General features: G+C 42.7%; 1 protein-coding gene across 2 annotated transcripts in view; it reads right to left on the bottom strand.

Annotated features, from left to right (window-relative positions):
* Nucleotides 1-1,707: 1,707 nt before the first annotated feature.
* The window catches only part of SLC4A4 (solute carrier family 4 member 4), a 104,543-nt gene continuing 86,524 nt past the window's right edge, over nt 1,708-19,726 (bottom strand). For both annotated transcript variants that reach the window (XM_082759511.1, XM_082759512.1), the window contains exons 18-23: nt 18,483-18,551; nt 16,637-16,810; nt 14,014-14,175; nt 9,190-9,286; nt 6,659-6,738; nt 1,708-5,732 (exon numbers count right to left, since the gene is read on the bottom strand). In XM_082759511.1, coding sequence (XP_082615637.1) covers nt 6,695-6,738; nt 9,190-9,286; nt 14,014-14,175; nt 16,637-16,810; nt 18,483-18,551 — 546 coding nt within the window. In that variant the 3' untranslated portion in view covers nt 1,708-5,732; nt 6,659-6,694. The remainder of the gene's footprint in view (nt 5,733-6,658; nt 6,739-9,189; nt 9,287-14,013; nt 14,176-16,636; nt 16,811-18,482; nt 18,552-19,726) is intronic.

Here is a 19,726-nt window from a genome sequence, read left to right on the forward strand (position 1 = left end):
AACTATTGCACTGCTGGGGGCTGTTCAGACGAAAGCTGTTGGCTTGCGTGGAAGCAATGCAAACCACCTTGTCCTAAAGTGCTCATCCTGACACTGCGCCACACCGGACAGGGTGGCTGCGGGCACTGAGGGCAGAAGCTCTCACCAGTTTTCTGGTCTAGGATAATTTTATTCTGGGGACTCAATATTCCTCCTGAAGAAACAGTTCAGGTGCCTTCTCAGGCAGAGACAGGACCAAATTTGAGGTTTCTACAGCATTTCCACTATTCACCTATTCACTGTTCTACAATATATGTGGCATGGGCCTTGCCAAACCCGTGATTTCAATCCTAACAGCTTTGGGTGCTTTACTAAAAACCTACAGAGCAATTCAGCCCTCACCAAATGCCTGAGGCCAGGCAGTGATGGGGCAGGAGCAGCCCCAGGGGGGTGCTGCAGGAAGAGGGGCCACAGAGGTAACGCTCGAGCACTTCTCTGCCTGGGAGCTGTCGCTGCTTTGGAGCCAGGGGGCTGCATGCAGAAATCAGGGGGCTGAAGGAGGGAATAGAGCAAGACTAGCAACAACATGTGTTTAAGCAGGGGGTTAATTTGTTTGTGCTCATTACCCCAATAGCCCTATGCTTGCCCAGCAGACTGGCCACATCCCCACTGCGTAGATCACCCGGCAGCGTGCCAGCAATGCCCTGTAAGCTGCTTTAGCCTGAAACCATTGCAGAAGTTAACTTAACCTGGGCAAAGCACTTTCTATGAAAGCAGCAGGTGATACCTTTTAGTTGGTTTTACATTTTTGTGGATGGGGAAGAAGCAGGAGATGCCCCAGTCCCTAGAAAGGAGCCCATCAGATCTGTTTCCCATCACTGCCTAGGACCAAGCACCTGGCACCAGCAAGGTGACCCCCATCATGGGTTTTGGGATGGGAGGGGGCACATCCCTGTTCCTAGACCTGTTCTCAATCCATTTGCCTAATCCCAGTTTCAATTCAGGCTCCTGCGGCATGGGGCCTGGGTCAGAGAGGCTCCCTGTGCTCTGACACCAACATCCTGGGGAGCCCCTACATCACGACTTCCCCCAAACAAACAAAACTTATATTGGGCTGGGATTTGTAGCTGGCTTCCTTCTTCTGTTACTACCTAATGTGTATTTACCTTCCCTCCCCGCTCTGTTTTAATAGGAACATGCTGACTCCTGCAGGGAATGATCATCTGGGTAAGTGCAAATTAAAAAAGCCCAGACTCTGTATGAAGTATCTGTGAACCTCTTTGAAGGCTGTGTGAAATTCAGATAGTCTGCTTTGCTGGTCCAACAGTATCTCCTGAGAAGTGGTGCTCCTGAGAGAAAACTAAAGTCCCAGCTTCAGATGGAGATGGTCTCTCCACCCTTATTTGTGAACAACAGTTACATTTTACCCTCTCAAGAGATTCAGTAAATTATCTCAAGAGAGTATTTCTGTCATTAAAACACACTTTTAGAGACGTAAGTTCTAAAACCCTTTGTGGTTTGTGAAGACTGGCACCACGTTTCTTTACGTGTGTATTGGAGGGTCCCTTTATGAGCATCCCCTCCATCAGGGACCTGCCAAACACTTTGCCTTGGCAGTAGTGGTGATGACAACGGCGATCCAGGAATCTTGATTCAATCAAACCAAATGGAGTACGTAACAACAAATAAATACATACAAAAAATCCACAACTCTCCCATAAATGCATAAAGTTACTTTATTTTCAGTATACATTTAATTTTGAAAAATATAAATGCTAAAATATCTCATCATCTTCATCTTTTGATTCCATAAAAGTCACAATAGAAAGCTTCATAAAACTGTAAAATACTATAATGTTATAAGGAATTTCATGTTTTATATTACTGGAAAAAAATCATTTTAATATATTGAAATGTTTTCTGCTTTTTTCCTTTTTGTTCCACCATCTTGATCCACTTCATTTTAAACTAAGTTTTTATTCTTTCCTCCAAAGCAAATACAGACTTAAGAGAATTAAAAATAATAAAAGTATCTGAAAGTGCATGTCGATTCCAAGGAAAAAAAAAAGTAATGAGTACAAATATGTGTCGACCATGACGACAAATAACTAGTGGCTACAGAGGCAGACAATCACCGTTTTTATGGGGCTGAGACAAAGCTATCTGCAGTTTGGTTTTGCTGGGTGATTCCAGGATATCAGCCCTCAGTTGGTACCTGGTTTTGTAGGACTTCTATGAGAAATTGGTTTGGGAAGCTCATTTCTTTATGGACTCTTCTGTAAGAGGAGCCTTTCCAGAAGCTGGCGGTGCTCACCCAGGCTTTTCTCTCCAAACACCCAATTCTGAACCAAAATTAGTTTTAGTTTTATAGGCACAAGGCCTACAAAGTGCAGTAAAATTCTCCTTGTGGTGATGTCAGCCCATCAAATGCTATTAGATGGCTGCTCTTCATTACCTTCCATCTCTTGGTGCCAGCAGAGCTCTTGCTTGCTGTCTCTGTGGTTTGTTTATTTTTTCTAAAGGAAAAAACAACAAAGGACACACAGCCTTCAATGAAGTGCTGTTGTCAGGAAGCAGGAAATGAAAAATTTCCCACTCCTGTTGGAAAGTTTTACATGGAAAACTACAGAAATCTTTGTCCCATCCCTTGAACATTGCTACCCTCTGTACAACAGCTCAGTCTGGAGAAAATAAAAAGTAAAAAAAGAGAGAGAAAAAGATCTAGATCAGCAGTCAATACATTTCAAGTACATTTAACATGGTTCAAAAGTGGAAGACCTCATTTTTGTGGAGACAAATCACCAGGTAATAGCAGATGAAAAGATATGCATTGTGTGTGTGCGTATATGCATGTGTGCAGTATGCTGCCTTTTGAGCATACCGTAGGCAGGGGGTGGTGTTCTGTCAGTGCTCTCTCAAGGAAATCTTTCTATTATTATTCTATTTTGATCTTTCCTTATTTGGATTTCTACAAATAAAACGTTTGGGCAAAACATAAAAACTCACATGTACTCCGTACATGACGCTTGAGTCTGTTTCCCCTTTGGTAGTCAGTGACTTCTGTTCACCAAGGAATGAAAACCATTTTCTACACGTTTAAGTTAGCATTGCACTTCCCACGTTATCTGTCCTCCAGCTAATCCTAGCAGGCAGCAGAAGGGATCACAAAGTGGCTGCTTTTATGGCCACTTCGGATGTCTCCTCAACCTTTCTGAAGCAGGTTTGGGCTAGATTTGCTGACCTCTCAGGGCAACAAAGAAGAGCGGCTGCTCTCCCTTCCTCTTGCACTGCTTTCTTACAGTAAACAAAAAATTTAGGTGAGCAGAGATTTAGATTCCTTGATAACAAACTGGGGAATGTACATAGGTGTGTGCACGTGCGCGTGCTGTGCCAACTCCTCTGCAACTCCATCGGTTTTGTGCAGCAAAGAGCATTTGCACAAGGTCAGGCTAACAGCTATTATGGTCTGTATCAATGCATCATTTAACCAGATCTGGGAAAGAAAAGCACAGCCCTATTCTGCAGGTCTGATCGGTGATCTGGCTGTTACTAGTTTGTAGATACTAAAATTTGGCATTTAAGGTCTGTCAGCACCACGATACAATTTTGTTTCCTTAATCAGCACGGACTTTGGTTTCTTTACAACAGGTATGGAGGCCATTAAGTGCTACTTTTATATTTAGTATTTTTACTACATTAGAAATAAACAAAACTACGTTAGGCATTACAAAGCAGTTTCTGCAAGTGCATTTTTTTAATGCTTGATGGTGGGGGCTCTTACGGAAACTCTCCCCCTTCCCCCCGATGATGGGAAGCTGCTCCCCTTCCTGCTTAATCCCCAAATGTGCCGCATGCAGGGAGCGGCGAGTACCAGCGAGGGCCTGCCAGGCTGCTGCCTTCTGGGCGTGGGGACCCCTGATCTCATACCTGCTGCAAGCAAGGGCACTTCTTGCATGCAAGCAATGTGCCCATCCTCGGGGGGACAGGGGATTTTTACCCCTTAGGAATTAGCCCTTATAGCTGGGCTTTTTTTTTTTTTTTTCTTTTCTTACTTATTTATTAATTAAATAAACCCTTTCCAGCACATCCCATGTAATCTTCACACTTAAAATACCACTGGTGAAGCCGTTTCCCAAATGCATGTTTATATTCATACACAAGTTCGTTGTGTACATGCTACAGAGAAAGTTACCTGACGCAAGGGGATGCTTGCTTGGTTTAAAACCAAAAGCCTGCATGTAACTGTGCCCGGCCAGTTTGTTAGTGGTTCGTCACCGTGTATGGATGGATCAATCTACCTAGGGGAATGCTGAGCAGTCAAGCTTGAGGGTAAATTCTCTACATGATGGTCAATAGATTTGGGGTGCTGCCAATCCACAAGGAGGATGTAGATCTTCGTAAGCCTCCTGAATATGGGTGTGGGGATAAATATCCCCAGAAGTTACCTTCAGCTTTCTCCTAAGTTGCTCCATCATCGTGTCTAAACTGCACGCAGGGTGTTTTCATTTGCACACATAGACACACGTGCACACACAGATGTTTTAAATGAAATAATTCTAACAATACTGCACAGGAAGTCAACAAAATGAATACAATCAGCATCTGTCCACTGACACTGTTAACCGGTCAGTATTTTACTCACCACCATTAAACTTAAGAGTCTTCCTAGATCACAAGATATTTGAGTTACATCCTGTCTCCTTCATAGTAAAGTTAGATTATTTATTAAAAAATAAAATAACCCTAAGTAAAACAGATGCTTCAGAGTAGAAGGTGTTAATAAAACTGATCCAGCCCTATGCCATGTCCTGGAGATTGTGTATTTTTTTTTTCCTTTTTTTGTAAAAATCACATTATATATGGTACAATACATTTTTACAGAAAGCCTGGCATCTAGAAATAAGAGGTAGAACTACTCAAAACTATATGTTTCCTGCTGCAGGAAAAATTCATTTTTCTTTACAGTAATTAAAAAAAGGTTAAAAAAATTGACAAAAAAAAGTCATAGGTTAGGCCCCCATAATTTAAACAAAATAATCTAGGAAAATAACACTCTTCAATGTACCTGACGGATTAAGTCCATTAAAGTGTTCTTTAAAAAAAAAAAAATTGCATAGGAAAGGGACATTTCAAAACACATGCTACAACGATGGCAATAGTTTGTCTGTGCTGGGAGTGAAGTACCTTTTAGTTTTCCTTCTTGTGTTACTACAAGTACAGGCTTTAAGAGCAAGTTAGTATTAGCAGCACTTTCCAGCATCTTAGAGCAGTGTAATAAAGACATTGAATTAGCCTGGAGGTCAGTTTTGTTCTGCCAGACAACAAAGAAACAAACGAACACTGATTTACAACTAAAGTAATGCCAGTTCCTCTGACATTTCACAAAGGTATTATATTATATCCTTAATAATTCTGCCCTCTGCTTGAAAATGAGAGAGATGCGTGCGTGTGACAGAGAAGGCAAAAACAAGTCTTGGTCAGAGTGGAAAAACTGGGTGAGGAGGAATAAAAGGAAATCTGCAGGGTGGAAAGGCGGAGGGGGAAGCGCAGGATGTCTTGTCTACCTATGCGGGTGGGAAGCAGAGAGCATTTTAATATTTGGCTAGTGACAAAATAAATTCCATATAAGATTTAACAGACAGACAAATTACAAAGTAGTTTCTGTTCCCTTGCTCCTCCAGAAATAACCATTGTCTTCAGGCTCAAGTTCTATTCTAATTTGAGGCACAACTTTTACTGGAGTTCGTGGAGGGCTGCGAAGAAAAAGAAGGAAAGGTAAGCACATGGACTAGTTTTTTGCTTTTTAGTGATTCTTAATGCATTCTACAGTGCTCAGCTACCTCCTCTTGGAAAAAATACACCTTCTGAGGGATCAACTCCAAGAGAAAGATGGCATTTTATAAGCAAGACAGAGTGGCAACTAGCATACACTGGGAAAGCTGCTGATCCTGGTTCTGACTGGACAAGGCACACAGTGTCACATCTGGAAGTGGAACAAATGCCCAACTCCCAGTACCAAGGATCAGGTTCCTTTCATTAGCACACATAAGTACAATATAGCTGTCTGAAATTGACAGCATACAGATATCAGATAAATAGGCAGTGGTGATATACAGCTGTCCTATGTACCTTTACTCTTCATTAGGCCTGTGCATCACGTAAAATTATTTTAATGAATTGGGCCAAACACTACTTCTGTTGGAGGGTTAAAACCTCTGATTTTATTGACTGAGGAGCTCCAAATATCTAGCAGTTGTGCTTCACACAACTTGTGGCAAAAATCATGAACTGCCTGTATGAATTTTCATATACTGAAGTTTAAACAATCCCAATTCATTTAATTTTTCCCCTGTAGACATGTTTTCTAGACTTCTCACAGTTGTTCCACAACTTTTTTTCTGGTTTAGTCACCAAAACAGGCATTGGTACCGCAGTTGGGCTTGAAGCAAGGTCAGTGGTGCACTTATGTCTCCTGCAGACTCTCCACTGTCTCCACACAGTAAGGCCATGCTTGTAATAAACTTAGGATGTGGAAACTGTATGTTATGAACTCTCAAAGTGCTTTTTAAGAGTTTCCTATAGGGGGATGGGAGCTTTGCCTTATTTAATTTCAGTACGCTTGAGCATAGCTGAGATGTTTTTGAGGAAATATTATAAACTGCATTTTAAGGCTGCTTACCTTGGCATGGTGTGTGACTGAAAAAAAGGAATTTTATCAGCACGACGTATGGCGTTCAAGGAATGTTGGTGATTTTTCTCCTGTCAGGGAGGAAAGAAAGAAAATCGTTTTTTGTCATTGTATGCAGCATTTATATTTTCTTAAGCCCAGCCTCAGTTTGTCTAGTAAACTCTCATGTATTTTGCAGTGCTTTTTACTGCTGACTTCCTGCCATATAAATTTCACAGCTTCTAAATAAAAATAAAAAAAAATAAGTCTCTCCTCCAAGATACAAGCCCTTGAACTGCCAACACAGCCAAGAGGCTCACTTCCAAAGACTGCCTTGCGAGCTGCATTCAGCAGCATGCCTTTGCACATGCAGACACGCAACTACATAGGCAGTTGTACAATCACGAGCAGTCACCCATCTGCCACACAAGAGGCAGCTGTGTCACTCTGAAAAAACAGACTGCAGGAAAACCTGCTTTGTATTTACCAGGCCTGCACTGTAGCCTGGTGAAGGGTTTCTGGCTGGGGTGCGCTTCCCCACAGAGCCAGCCTCAGCCCAGGATAGGCAGGAGAGTTTCCGTGCCCTCTGCAGTGCTCGGAGCAGCCTAACAAAAAAAGAGGTTGGGAATCCCTCAAGCAGGGCCTGGGTGCGCAATGCCGAGTTGGGAAATTCCCAGATTCCATCTCAGGAAAATTACTCCGTTTCTTGGCCTCGTTTCAGCACCTTTACATCTTGATACTTACCTTTCATCTACGTCTTTAGTTACCCTGCGCTCCTCACTGTGGCATCCAAACTCCTTGCGAGAAAATAGGTGGCTTGTTGCCTGCAATCACTTTCCTTTCCTGACCAGCGTGGTGAAGTGTACTCTTTTTTAATAATAATCCTATTCTTGCTATTGCTGAAGGGAAGCTAAGGAGTAAAAAATGAATTTCGTGTTTGGATTGAGAAACAGTTGGAATCCACTTCTCTGCCTTAGTGGTTGAAGGGTAAATTAAGTGTTTGTCAAGCACTCTGAACATGCAAAATATGCTCAAGTACTGAATGTTATTAGTAGTATTAGTAATATTCTTTGAGTCTCAGAGCACAGTTATATTCTAGGGTGATACCATGGTGTTGATGGATTCCAGCTACTTTTTCTAGTACAAGGGCCTGAATTTATTTTTTTGCATTGTTTCTAAATAAAACCCAGCAAATCGATTTCCCAATCATTAAAATATACAAATACATAAACTAACTGCTGCTCGGCACACAGGTGTGTTACCCTTTATTGTCTCAAAGGGCATTCCAACGAACAGGTTTGTGGCAGAAGTATTAACTCTTCCTGAATTATTTCAGCCTTAATGATGCTGAAAACATCATTAAGTGTACCTGATCGTAAGATCCCGTGTAACAACATTTAGGATGTAATTTGGTTTTAGCGCACCAAGGCATTTACACAGAAAAAAGAGGAGGATCTGTTTGGTTCAAGGTTGTTCTCTGTCCTTTTCTTTTACTTGTCAGTAAAACGCCAAGAATATGAAAATAGTAAAGGAATCATCTTTCTCTTTGGCTTCATTTTAGAATGTTAATCTCTAAGTGTTCTTTATCTAAAACCACAATTCACTGCTTGGGATTGCCAAATGCCACCAAAACCGAAGGTAGTTAGGTACCAACTCCTAAACACAAATGGTAATTAAGGGATCTACAGACCTGTGTTTCTAGGTCTTATTCCTAGAAATCTTATCACCAGCACTGATACATGACTATCATTCTTGTTTCTCCACTCCTACCTCATGACAAAACAGCATATTTATCTCAAGATTGAACCCATTGCTCGCAGTATTTTCAGAGGTCAGTGCAAAGGCAAAAAAGCTGAAGTCGGTTGTTATTTCCGATTCCTCACTTAAAGGACTAAAATATGAGAAGTGAAAATGAAAATGAAGATTATAATAATCAACCATGGATACTAAGGCAGGTAATTAAATAGAAGCAATAGCACAAAAGCAAATCACCGAAGAAGGGAAATACGTTAATGGCCGGCCACGTGATCACTGCCTTGTCTGCTTAACGCATAATGCAGATCAAGGACTCGCTTAATTATTCTTTTAAAGTGCTGAGTTTTGCAATTGCTTGGAACCTAAGGAAATAAACTGTAATGAGACAGCGATGCAGTTTAGACATGCTGCAAATCCAGAACACTAGGCTCAGAGAAAAAATAAATGCAAACCATCAGCAAAGGTAACACAAAATGGCAAAGGTCGGAAATGGACTGAGTGGATGGGGGAGTTAAAGAGAGGAGAGAGGAGGTTACCAAGAGATGTGTTAGTAGCTGGACAACAGCACTTAAGCTAGAGGCACCAGAAGGAACAACATAACATTTTGTAAAGAACAAAGAACACGGAAAAACAAAGCCAAAACCAGAGGCCTGGAAATTCAGAAAGAAAAAAAAAATACTTTGGAAGTAATAGAAAAGGTTTTTGGTTGGTTGTTTTTTTAATTCTCTGTATTTTTTCATACTGCAAGTCAGAGTCACGCAGGCATGCAAGAGGTTAGTTCTACTCACTGTCGGCAGGTTTGCTATCACTTAGGAAAGGTTCCTGCTCCATGATGTCCATTGGTATTTTAATACTTGGGACTTTTTCTGTGTAGGGGCAGTCAGACTGTGAAAGAAACGTGTAAAAGGTCTTAGAAAATTTCCACTGCTCTCTTACTGTCTCCCACAAATTAAAATTATCCTTCATATTGTTTCTGTAGGAATGAGAAAGGAGGAAAAACGGGGGAAAAAAAGGAATTCTCCAGCCAAGTGATCTGCTCGTTTTCACTGGCTCCCTATTCCACCCCATTTTCCCTCTTCCTTCAAACTATGGACATAAAACAGAAAGAGTAATGTTATCTAAGTGTTATCTTCCCCTTTCCCCACCTCACCAGCTCCTTTGCAACCAGTTTGTAAGAAAACCATCCAACACAGGCTGGAGTTGGCTGCAGGAAATACAGATTAAAATGCATTTCTAGGCAGAAATGACAGGGCACCGGCTTCTGTGAAATCTCATCATAGAGTTTTATCTTGCTGTGATTTCTGTAAATTACAGCCGGACTTTCTGTAATTTTTTTCCATTCCAAACTGCTCTCTCAGGAAGAGTGCCAGACAGGATATGGCAGAGGTTCCTTAAGCTGTGTTGTTTCAAATCCTCTTTACTTAAGTCAAGTCAGACCCAGTCTCAGTTACACCTGTATTTACAGTAAGATTTCTTTATCAGATCCAGGGTCCTTTTAAAAATTCACATAATCCCAGCCACACAGGAGATAGGGCAAACCGGTCAAGTTACAAGCACAGAAAAAATGGTGCACATTAGCCAGTTGTTCTCCAGGACACCCTTCTGCTAAATTTAGCAAGGTTTTGCTCAAACCATCAGCACACCATAACCACAGGGTCCCCTGGAGTTCCATGATTATGCCCCACTGCCTTCAATAATGCACCTGCTTGTGCTTAGAAGGTACTCTGAATTACTGGGCTGGTTTGGTTTGTTTTTTAAATAATGTCTCGTAACCAAAGAGAGGCTGATACTGCTTAACTTGGCAAAGAAATAAAGGTGATACATGCCAGAAATGTTAACATATCTCTGTTCCTGGAGAGAACCAGACAGAGCACGGAGCGTAACACTGCACTGGAGGAAGGAAGACCTAAAGTCAGGGCGGGAGAACATTACAGAAACCAGAGAATCTCTAAGCTTTCTCCCTGGATTATTATTATTATTTTTTTTTAATGCTACAGACATCCAGTGCAATATTGTATAATTAGTAGGAAAATGTTTCCTCACAAGTGTGGTTTGTTTTTTTTGTTTGTTTGTTTCTAAACAGCCTAGGGATAAGCATAGCTCAAATAAAGAAAAGATTCAGCAGAAGACCCACAGAGGCAATAAAGCCATCCCAAATCCCCATCCGTTTGGAGCTGTGCTGTAAATGAGCATAAGAGCTAGGTCATCTTTCCAGCATATCACTGGGTTGGTATAGTTACAGTTTGGTACATGTTTTTGATATAGAAGACCTGTAGAAAGACAGTGCTGGTGCTTGGAGTCTGCTTTATACTTGACTGTGTAAAATGAGCAAAGAGACAAAGAAAGTGCCTGTGGTTGGCAAAAATGCCCCAAAGGAGAGAAGAGGCTATTACACATCATTTTTGGCTCTTAAATTAAATTTACCATCCCAATGTAAAAAAAAAAATAAAATAAAAAATTGCTGGCCCTTCTTAGGTCATGCATTTTGGACATAAAATCTGAGAGAAAACCAAGGCGCTCAACTTTCCATTACGTACAAGCTTAGGCAAATGCAGCAATTAGTCTCACTAATTTATACTTCGTAAAAACAAGTTGGAGGGAGCACGATGAGATTACTGAAAAACTTTCTTTGCAGCTCTTTTTTCACTGCCCCTGACTGCTAGAAAACCCCCAGTGAGATCTTTAACAGTGAGTCCTAACTCAGGCTAAGAGAGTGGTCTCCATTAATGCCAGGTTTTGCTGTATTCATTTACCTAACACCACTTGAATTAGCAACACCCAGCAGTTCTCTTCACGCAACTAACTAATCAGTGAATTGCCTGCAAAATCCCACAGTCCTGACTGTGTGGGGGCATATTTCTGGAGCAGAAAGGGTGAAAACAATCAAACCAATAACATCAAGTGCTTTATGTTCAGGAAGCCGGTAAAAGCAAGTGCTGAAAAAAAAATAACAACAGTTAGGAACCAACATTTTGCATCAATTCTATCATCCTCTAGATCAAGTACTGTACCTGAAATTTATTGAAAGCCTGAGAAGACAGAAGATAGCTTAAAACATACCATAGATACAGGAGCCATAGCTCAGGATACAATGCTGCTGCATTCAGATCAGTCATAATGAAGGAATGGAGTCAAACCTTTGTTGACCATTCACTATGGACAGTAGGATGACTTTCATTCTGGTTTGTACAAATTTATCTAATGAAGGAAACCCATGACCTCAGCTTTCCAGGTGCTGCAGGAATGACAGCCATTGAAACGAAAAGGAAGCCTGTCCAAGGAACTGCTTGCTACATGCAGTAACACATAAATGCATGTACCACAGGGCAACGTAGCATGGAGATGAAGGCACTTTGTTGAAACTTAAGTGGCAGAGTTTTTGAATCCTACTCCGCTGGATTAACAGAAGAAACATTTGTTACCTTGTCTCCCCCAGCTGAGAGGGACAGTGTGGGAATGTGTGCATGTGGTTCCCTGGTGATGTGACACCACTAATGTGCATGTCTTGGGTGTCATCAGCATGTTCTTAGGTGTGAGCTTTCCTCATGCTCGAAGCTCCTGCCTTCCCTGTTAGTCGTACAAAGATGGGCTGAAAGTCTTACCAGGAGCTGCACTGCTAACAGGGATGGGTCCACAGACTTTTTTCTTGAAAAAAAGAGTGCAGGAACAGGGGGAGCTGATGACCAGTGAGGAAGGAAGGGAAAGGGGAGCTTGCTGTCTGAAATAGGGCCAGTCTTCCCTGTTGGGATTCAGCCTGATTAATAAGAAAGAGTGCATCCAGGCTACCTCCTACATCACAGCACCTTCACTTATGAAATTCCTAGCTTTGTCTCTTTTACTGTATACGTTCTGCTTCATACAGCATACGTTCTCTATAGAAAAGCCATTGTGTATTTTCTCACTGGAGCAGTCTGACTTTGTTGCCTCTAACACAGATCTGCAGCTCTCACATAAGGGACTTGAGTTAGGGTTTGTTCTCCACCTGGATCATGGTTGCACTTTCTGTCCTGCAAACCTTGGGTAGGGCCAGGCATCGGAACAGTCCTGAGGAACTCCTAGAGCTGCCTTATTACTCTCGAAGACACTGAATTTATCTAACTCACCTGCCTGCATAAGTGGGGCTAATGTGGCAGATCTGCTCAGTGTGGGAAGGGTACGGATAATACACACTAGAAATAAAGCAAACACAGTAGGGCAAAAACCTGCAGCACCTATGACCTTACAGCATGGTGGCAGCAGTACTTCCCACAGCTGACCATGCCTCACACTCTCCTTCAGGCTTCACTGTAAGAAATGCTCCTGACAAATACACCGGGCCAGCAGCTGCTACTTCAGAAATTCCCTTTTCCTGAGGTTGCTGTTACCCACTTTGCCAGGGAGCAAGCAGATGAACAACTGCTGTTGCTGTTTCTCTGCTGCACCACAGTGGAGTTCAAAACTTGGGCATTGCTGGCTACAGGTCAGGGAGCTGGGCATGAACATGTGAGAAAGGGGCAGGTGACTTTTCCTGCTAACTTCCTCCTCCCAAGAGCATGGTCCCTTGTCATTTATGTCTGCTGCCACACTGAAAATTTGGTATTTTCCAGCTTCAGGTGATCTTACCTTTGTCTGAACCACAGGAAAAGCCTTTCTTCATTAACTCTGGACAGTTACACAAGCAGAACTGACACCGTGCTCAGTACCCTCCGTGTGGCTCATCATTAATAAAACTTAGCTCCCTTGTAACATGGTCTTCCAGCTGGAGCAAAAGATAGTGCTGACTGAGGCAGCCAGCTCTCCAAAGGCAGTTTACACTTGCCATACGCAGTGCTCTATAATCTGCGTGTTCAGCACTTCTATTTAAGTTTCTAGAATTTCAGCTCATATTAGGTCTGGGTAGGAGAATGTTTAAAGGCACAAGAACTACATTTCATCTTATTACGTATACAATTAAATGCAGAATTTTCTAAGGCACATGAATCCGGTCTGATCAGGTCAACACACTTAATAATGGCATTAGCAAGCTAAGTTGCACTCTTTCAGGGCATGCTGCAACCTAAGGTAGGAGCAAAGAGCAGAGTGCACAGCAGAAAGGGCATGTATGCTTCTTAAATGTTTAGGTCAGGAGTATTAACAGCCTTTCCTGCAACATGACAAGTCTTATCTTTTTGTGCTTTCAAAAAGAGTAATTAAAAAAATAAAAAAGTAAACCAGGATATTCTCAGAAGCATCTGAACTGCTTGCGAAAACCATGCTCCTCCTAAAATGTAAGAGACAATGAGGGGGGAGAGAAAGGCAGAGGAGGGAGGGAAAGATGTACAAGGCAGGGTGATGAAAGGCATTCTAGTAAAGGGAATGACATGTCAGCAGGTATCTAGGGCTCTTGTGGAAAGTGTGATTTCATTCTTGGCAATGCAAGTACCACCTACCACAGGCTGGTGACGTCTGGAAAAGGGAAGGCAACATTGCAAAGAAGTTTTGTTTGGGGGTGATTTGCTGCAGCAGGTAAGGATTGTGCTGGTCTGCTTCAAGAGGCTGGGAAATCCCCACCCCCAGTGCTGGAGAGGGCTTGGAACCATCACCCGGGATTAGCTAGAAATGAGTAGCTGGAGAAAAGCAGAAAAGCTCCTTACATCATCATTGTCACTGTCCAGACTGCCCTTCTTCTTTTTCTTCTTCTTCTCGTCCTCTTTCTTTTTCTTGTCCTTTTCTGGAATGACGTCGTCAAGAAAGCTTAAGTCATGCTGGGAGAAGAGGTAGTCCATGGCTTTTCTGACTGCTACAAGTGCCAGAATCTGAAAGGGCAGAGAAGGACTTCTCACTGAGATACATTTTACCTTTAATTGGGAACACTCTTTGCATTTGTGTTGATGCTGCTTCATAATCCCAAACGCTTCAATTCTGGTTGTAAATGAACATATACAGAACAAGGTGATTGAGATATTCCAATTGTTCAACTTGAAAACCTAAACTTTGGAACCAAGTCAGGCCTCAAGCAGGTGTTTTACATCAGAATAAACAGGAGCAACATACAGAAGCAGCAAGGTAACCTTTTACTGCTCCTGTAAAAACAAAGGTCATCTTTAACATCAAATCGACAGGCATCAGGCAAAGAAATAAACTGTCAACCCAAGATGATTTTCATTTATTTTTGGGATTCAGACAAATACACAGGTTCACAAGGGCATCCTGAGTAATTTTCTTTATTTTTTTCTTACCACTTCTCTAGATACAACAACTCTTTAAAAATTAGACAGTAGCCTGGGTGTGCCTTCAGAATTTACAGAATAAAGTTTGCTAAGACTGTGGCTGCAAGAAACTGAAGGAAAAGATTTTTCTGTGTAGGGAGAAAAATATGGGACAGGCCTGAAATAGGTGTCGATGCCTATGCTGAATTTAACATCACCAACAGATGTATACCAAGATGTGCACTGACAGACCAAAAGCTCAGTTTAGCTCTAAAAAGATGTAACCCACTCCCACAAGCCACAGAAGACTGATTTTAAGATGGAAAAGTTTGCTCCAAGCAGTGAGGATCAATGGCACAAATTATTCCTAGAAATGGATCTCAAACTTTGACTTGCGTAATATAAAATGGGATTAGAGAAATGAAAAATTACTCATGGAGTGGAAAGATGCCATGCAGACACCCGTGATTATCCCTCTATAAATTACTTCTTTATTAAAAGTGCTTTCCCTACAAGTAAGGAGGGGGCTGGCTATTGGCTGGATCTTCACAGTCAAATTGGAAGTTCATAGCCTCCTGATCCCAAGTGCAAATAAGTCAGGTTTTGTCATCAGATCCAGCTAAAGCTAAGTTGTCAGTGTACCTCCACTGAGTTTGCATCATTATAACAAACTTCAGCAAAATGAAGACTGCTCAGATGCTATTATGGGCAAAGAGGAGGTGTCTCCAGATCTTAAATTCAGCTTTCAACAGCACAGCACAGCTATAAAAATGGAACGGAACAGCATGTCCATATGAACTGCTGACTTCTAACATCTTTATATATGAGCATGTGTCCCAGCAAAAATGTTGTGTTGTGTTTTGTTTGTTTGTTTGTTTTTTTACTTGAATCACCTTTTCTCCTCTAATTTTACCAGCACCAGAGAACAAATGCTTGTGCTTGTTTTGTTTTCCACTTTCCTTCGTTCTCTTAGATAAGCAGAGTTTGTAACTGCAGAGTTTGTAACTGCACCCATGCCTGAATATTTACATGTGCATAAACCTGAAACAGGTGTGTGTGGGGAGGATTTGGCCCAAATAAATATTAAGGGAGCTTCATATAGTGTTGACTTTGCAGCAGTCTGACCTATCTCCAAGCCAAAGACCAAGCCCTGTAGAACCCCTGTGCACATAGCTGTGGTCATGTTGGATGCACTTGTTTGTAAGGTGACATTGTTCCCAACTGTTTTAGCTGAGCTATAGGGCAGGTACAGAGGTAGAGCAGGGTCCACTTTCTGCTGCTTCATTTTGGACCTGAACTGCTCCAGTGACCACCTGCAGACCACCTGTAAATGGCCAAAGGTTTTGAGACTCGGTCTGCCTTGGAACTGGCTGCACAGTGTATATCTACAAAATAGTTCTGTGTGGTCAATCATTTATCATTCATCATCCAAAAGACCTTTTAACATGACTCTGATACCCACTGTTAGAGGACATGCATCCTACAAATATATATAGCAACCTTAGATGTGAAACACAGCAATCAACACTGTTGTCTTTTTACTCAAGTTCAAAGAAGAACTCCTTTTCTTGCTCTTGATTTAACCAATACTTCCCCTCTTTTTGACATTGAGCAGGGATCACAGCCCTACCATCTCATTTTTCTTTGCCTGTTTTATTTAAAAGCAAGGGAGACACTTTCTGTACACACACTGGTGTGGACTGAGAAAGGAGAACTGTGTATCTCTCATTCATTCAAGCAGCTCAAGGACAAAACACAGCACATTTAACCTTGGCAGCCAGGGACGGTCAAAACTAACTACACCTTTCTGGAAAAAAATTAACTTGCCAGGCTTGTTTCTTCCAGAGGATTTATGTGAAGGCAATCACAGCAACTGAGAGGATGTGGTGAACATTCACCCTGTGCAGTTTTATATCAGCGTAATGAATGGAGCTCAGAGTCCCAGCCTAGGGATTTTACTGCAAGAGGATTCAATTTGCCTGTTTGAGGGAGCATATGCCTGTGTGTGGAAGGCCCAGGCTGTGAAAGGGAGGCACAGCCAGGAAAGGCGAAGGAGAACGTCACCTACCATGACAGGGAATATGATAGCAGCCACGGTTGACTTGAGAATCCAGAGGAGGGCCAGGCACACCACCTGCAGAAACGTGAACAGATGGACCCTGCGCAGCGGGACGTGACGCAGATAGATAAAGTCAGGCTGGTGTTTTAGAGGCATCAAGAGCAGCTTCAGCCGATCCATGAACTGGATGGAAAATGGAAAAGCAGCATAAATGAAATGCAGGATTCACAAAAAAAGACAATAATATTATTAAACTATGAAGTGCAACCTTGAATCAACCTGCTTTCCCTACGTGAAGGAAACTCAGCAGAGAACCCAGCACAGGTCCTCTCTCCCCTCAGTAATGCACTTTTAATTTAACTTAATGCAATGGGCTGAACATTGTAAGTCAGTTGTCTGAAGTTAAGCTCCCACATCTACATTTGGCAGCTGAACAGACACAGGAGCCAAGCATCTCTCAATGCAAGGCTTTGAGGTGCCTTTATTTTAGGGAGCAGGAATCCATGTGCTCTGATGATCATTATTTAAACCAAAAAACTAAGGTATCAGTGGAAATAGCTCTCTCTGCTGGCTTCACAAGAACTAGACTGATCTGCTGCAGCTGGGGACACGGGGAACTTTCTGTTGAAGAAAGGACTTTTTTTTGCCCACAAAACAGAGAGAAAAGATGAATGCCCAAACTGTGGTTGCCATCAAACTTCGGGCTACTTCTGTCAACCACCCTATTACTGCCAAGGAACACTATAAAGATGTTCAGCATTTAAAAACACTGCCTTCTCCAAATCAATTGGGAGCAGAGGTCACCAGAGGTGAGGGCAGACATCACGTTACCAGAGAACAGAAATGCAGCTAACTGAGGAGCGAGGAGAAGGGGCAGCTTTTCAGGCAGTGTCCCTCACCCCGTGCTGGACTGGATGGACTTGGAGTTAAACCAGAACGGGGATTTCTCGCTGAGTGAGGTCCTTGATCAGCGGAAAACAAGTGCACAGTTCTCCGAGCACCTGGGCCAGAAAGCAGGGGAAATCCCCTCCAGGAGAACCAACCCAAGGGTGAATATTACAATCCCCCTGTTGTCTCCTGCCAGAACTTGGGCTCGCTGCCCACTTCTGAAACGAGATTAATCTCAAATGAGTGAATGAAAGCCTGGGCCATTTTAAAGAATACCCAAGTAAATTCTCATGGCGCTCACAGAACACAGAGTCTTTTCCCATTAGAGCACAACTAAGCACTAAAAAGAAAGGCCACAATTAATAGGGTGCCAGAAAGCAACAAAAACACTTCCAGCTTCCTAGCACCAATTAAAGATAGTGCACTGTGAGAAAGGCTCCTTACGTAATATTTCCTCAATGACAAAGAAAGGGGGCTTGGCTTCCCTTCCAGTGCAAGCAGCAATGTTCCCACTTATTAACATCGCAGAATAATGCCACCACCATAAATCATGTTGCCTTGTTTTCCTTCAGTCTGCAACAGATGTCCCAGCAGAGGACCTGAACCATCCCAGAAGTGAGCCTGGAGTCTTTGCAAGCACACACTGTCCTCTCTATCAGTAAACTGGGGTGAAGAAAGACCCCGGGTCTTCACAAAGCCCCCCCTCATTGCTTATGGGGACTAGACTTGGCTGCTCTCCTGCTGAGCAGATTTCTTGCCTTTAGTCTCATTCTCAAGTCAGCCAGTGTGCGGCAATATTTGTAAACAGTTGCTAACCTCCCTGGGTTTCTTCCGAAAGGAAAGTGAGGGGGCGGAGGAGAAGGGAAAGGCCGGAGAGTTGTAGAAGAAACCTTGTAATGAGCAGATTCCCATCTTCTGGACAAGGTACCCCGGGTTAGAGCAGCCCTAAACCCCCGCGGGAGCTTACCTGCACGCCGTTGAGGGAAGCAACACCCATGTACAGGAAGACGCCGTAGAGCACAGGCATGGGAATGAACTGGGGGGGAGAGAGAAGGAGAAAGTGAGTGAATACACAACACGCTGATAACGTTCAGGGGGACGTAATCCCTGACTCACGATAAATCTGAATTGCACCTATGGGTGGGTAATGCAAAGTAATAGACACGAGCAATCTTTCTGCTGTATTTTGAGAGGTGGAAGAACATTTCTGTTAGCACTGGAGAGCTGGAAGAACAGGGCAGAGGCTGAATGAGCCCTGTTCTCTCCCGTTTCGGTGCAACTTTTAAGTATCTCCAAGAAACAAAGGAAATGAAGCCAGACGGTGCCAGGTAGTCAAAAAATTCAAGAAAAAGTGGAGTAAAATGTGTTCCAGGAACCCCCAAACTACTTTTCACCTCTTGGTTTCTGGTGGTACTAGAAGCAGAAGGTAGAGAAGAAGAGAATCATGATCCTGGGATATGTACAACTTAGTAAGATGTGGAAATGTGTCCAGAAGGGCTGTCCTCTTGAGTCCCAGATGAGTAATGACAGTCATGCAAACCAAATCTCTAACTACTCAGACTTTAATTCATGTTAATTAATAGTCCATAAGTACAGGATGATGAGTTACATTATTCACATACAGAAATCGCCTTTTCAAATGACAATTTCTGCTCCCTCAAGTGCTAAGCACTGCCTGTTGCTTCATCACTGTCACATGCAGCTGGGGACATCTTCCTTTGGCTGAAAAGCAAGCGATGTGCAGGGGCACAGCCGCGTTTCCAGACAGCCTGCATGGTTTAATGCCATCACTAAATCCATCTTCCTGCCTACTTCAACAAATGCGACTTTAAACCTCCCCTCTCGTGCCCGAGGACCAGCCCGGCTACTTGAGCCAGCATCTGCACTAACCCAGGTGGCTGCAAAGGAGACAGCCTCCGTCTACAGCATATGCCTGCCCATGGAAACAACATACATGCTCCTCAGAAGAAAGTACCCGGCCCTCCGACCCAAAGCACAAAGCTTTTCTCAATGGCAAAAACAATGGTGCAGTTCCCAAAATGGGAAAGCCGAACAACAAAATCGTTTGCAATCAGCGTGGCGTGATGTGAATGGAAATACTTGGGCACAAATCAAACTCAGGATCTGAATAAAGGCCTTTGTGCCATTTATTGGAACCCAAAAAGCGCAGAAAGAGCTCTGCAGCCGTCTGCTCGCGGCGAGGGAAGCCTT

The sequence above is a fragment of the Aythya marila genome (assembly GCF_965140915.1).
Source record: "Aythya marila genome assembly, chromosome: 4".
Taxonomy (NCBI): domain Eukaryota; kingdom Metazoa; phylum Chordata; class Aves; order Anseriformes; family Anatidae; genus Aythya; species Aythya marila.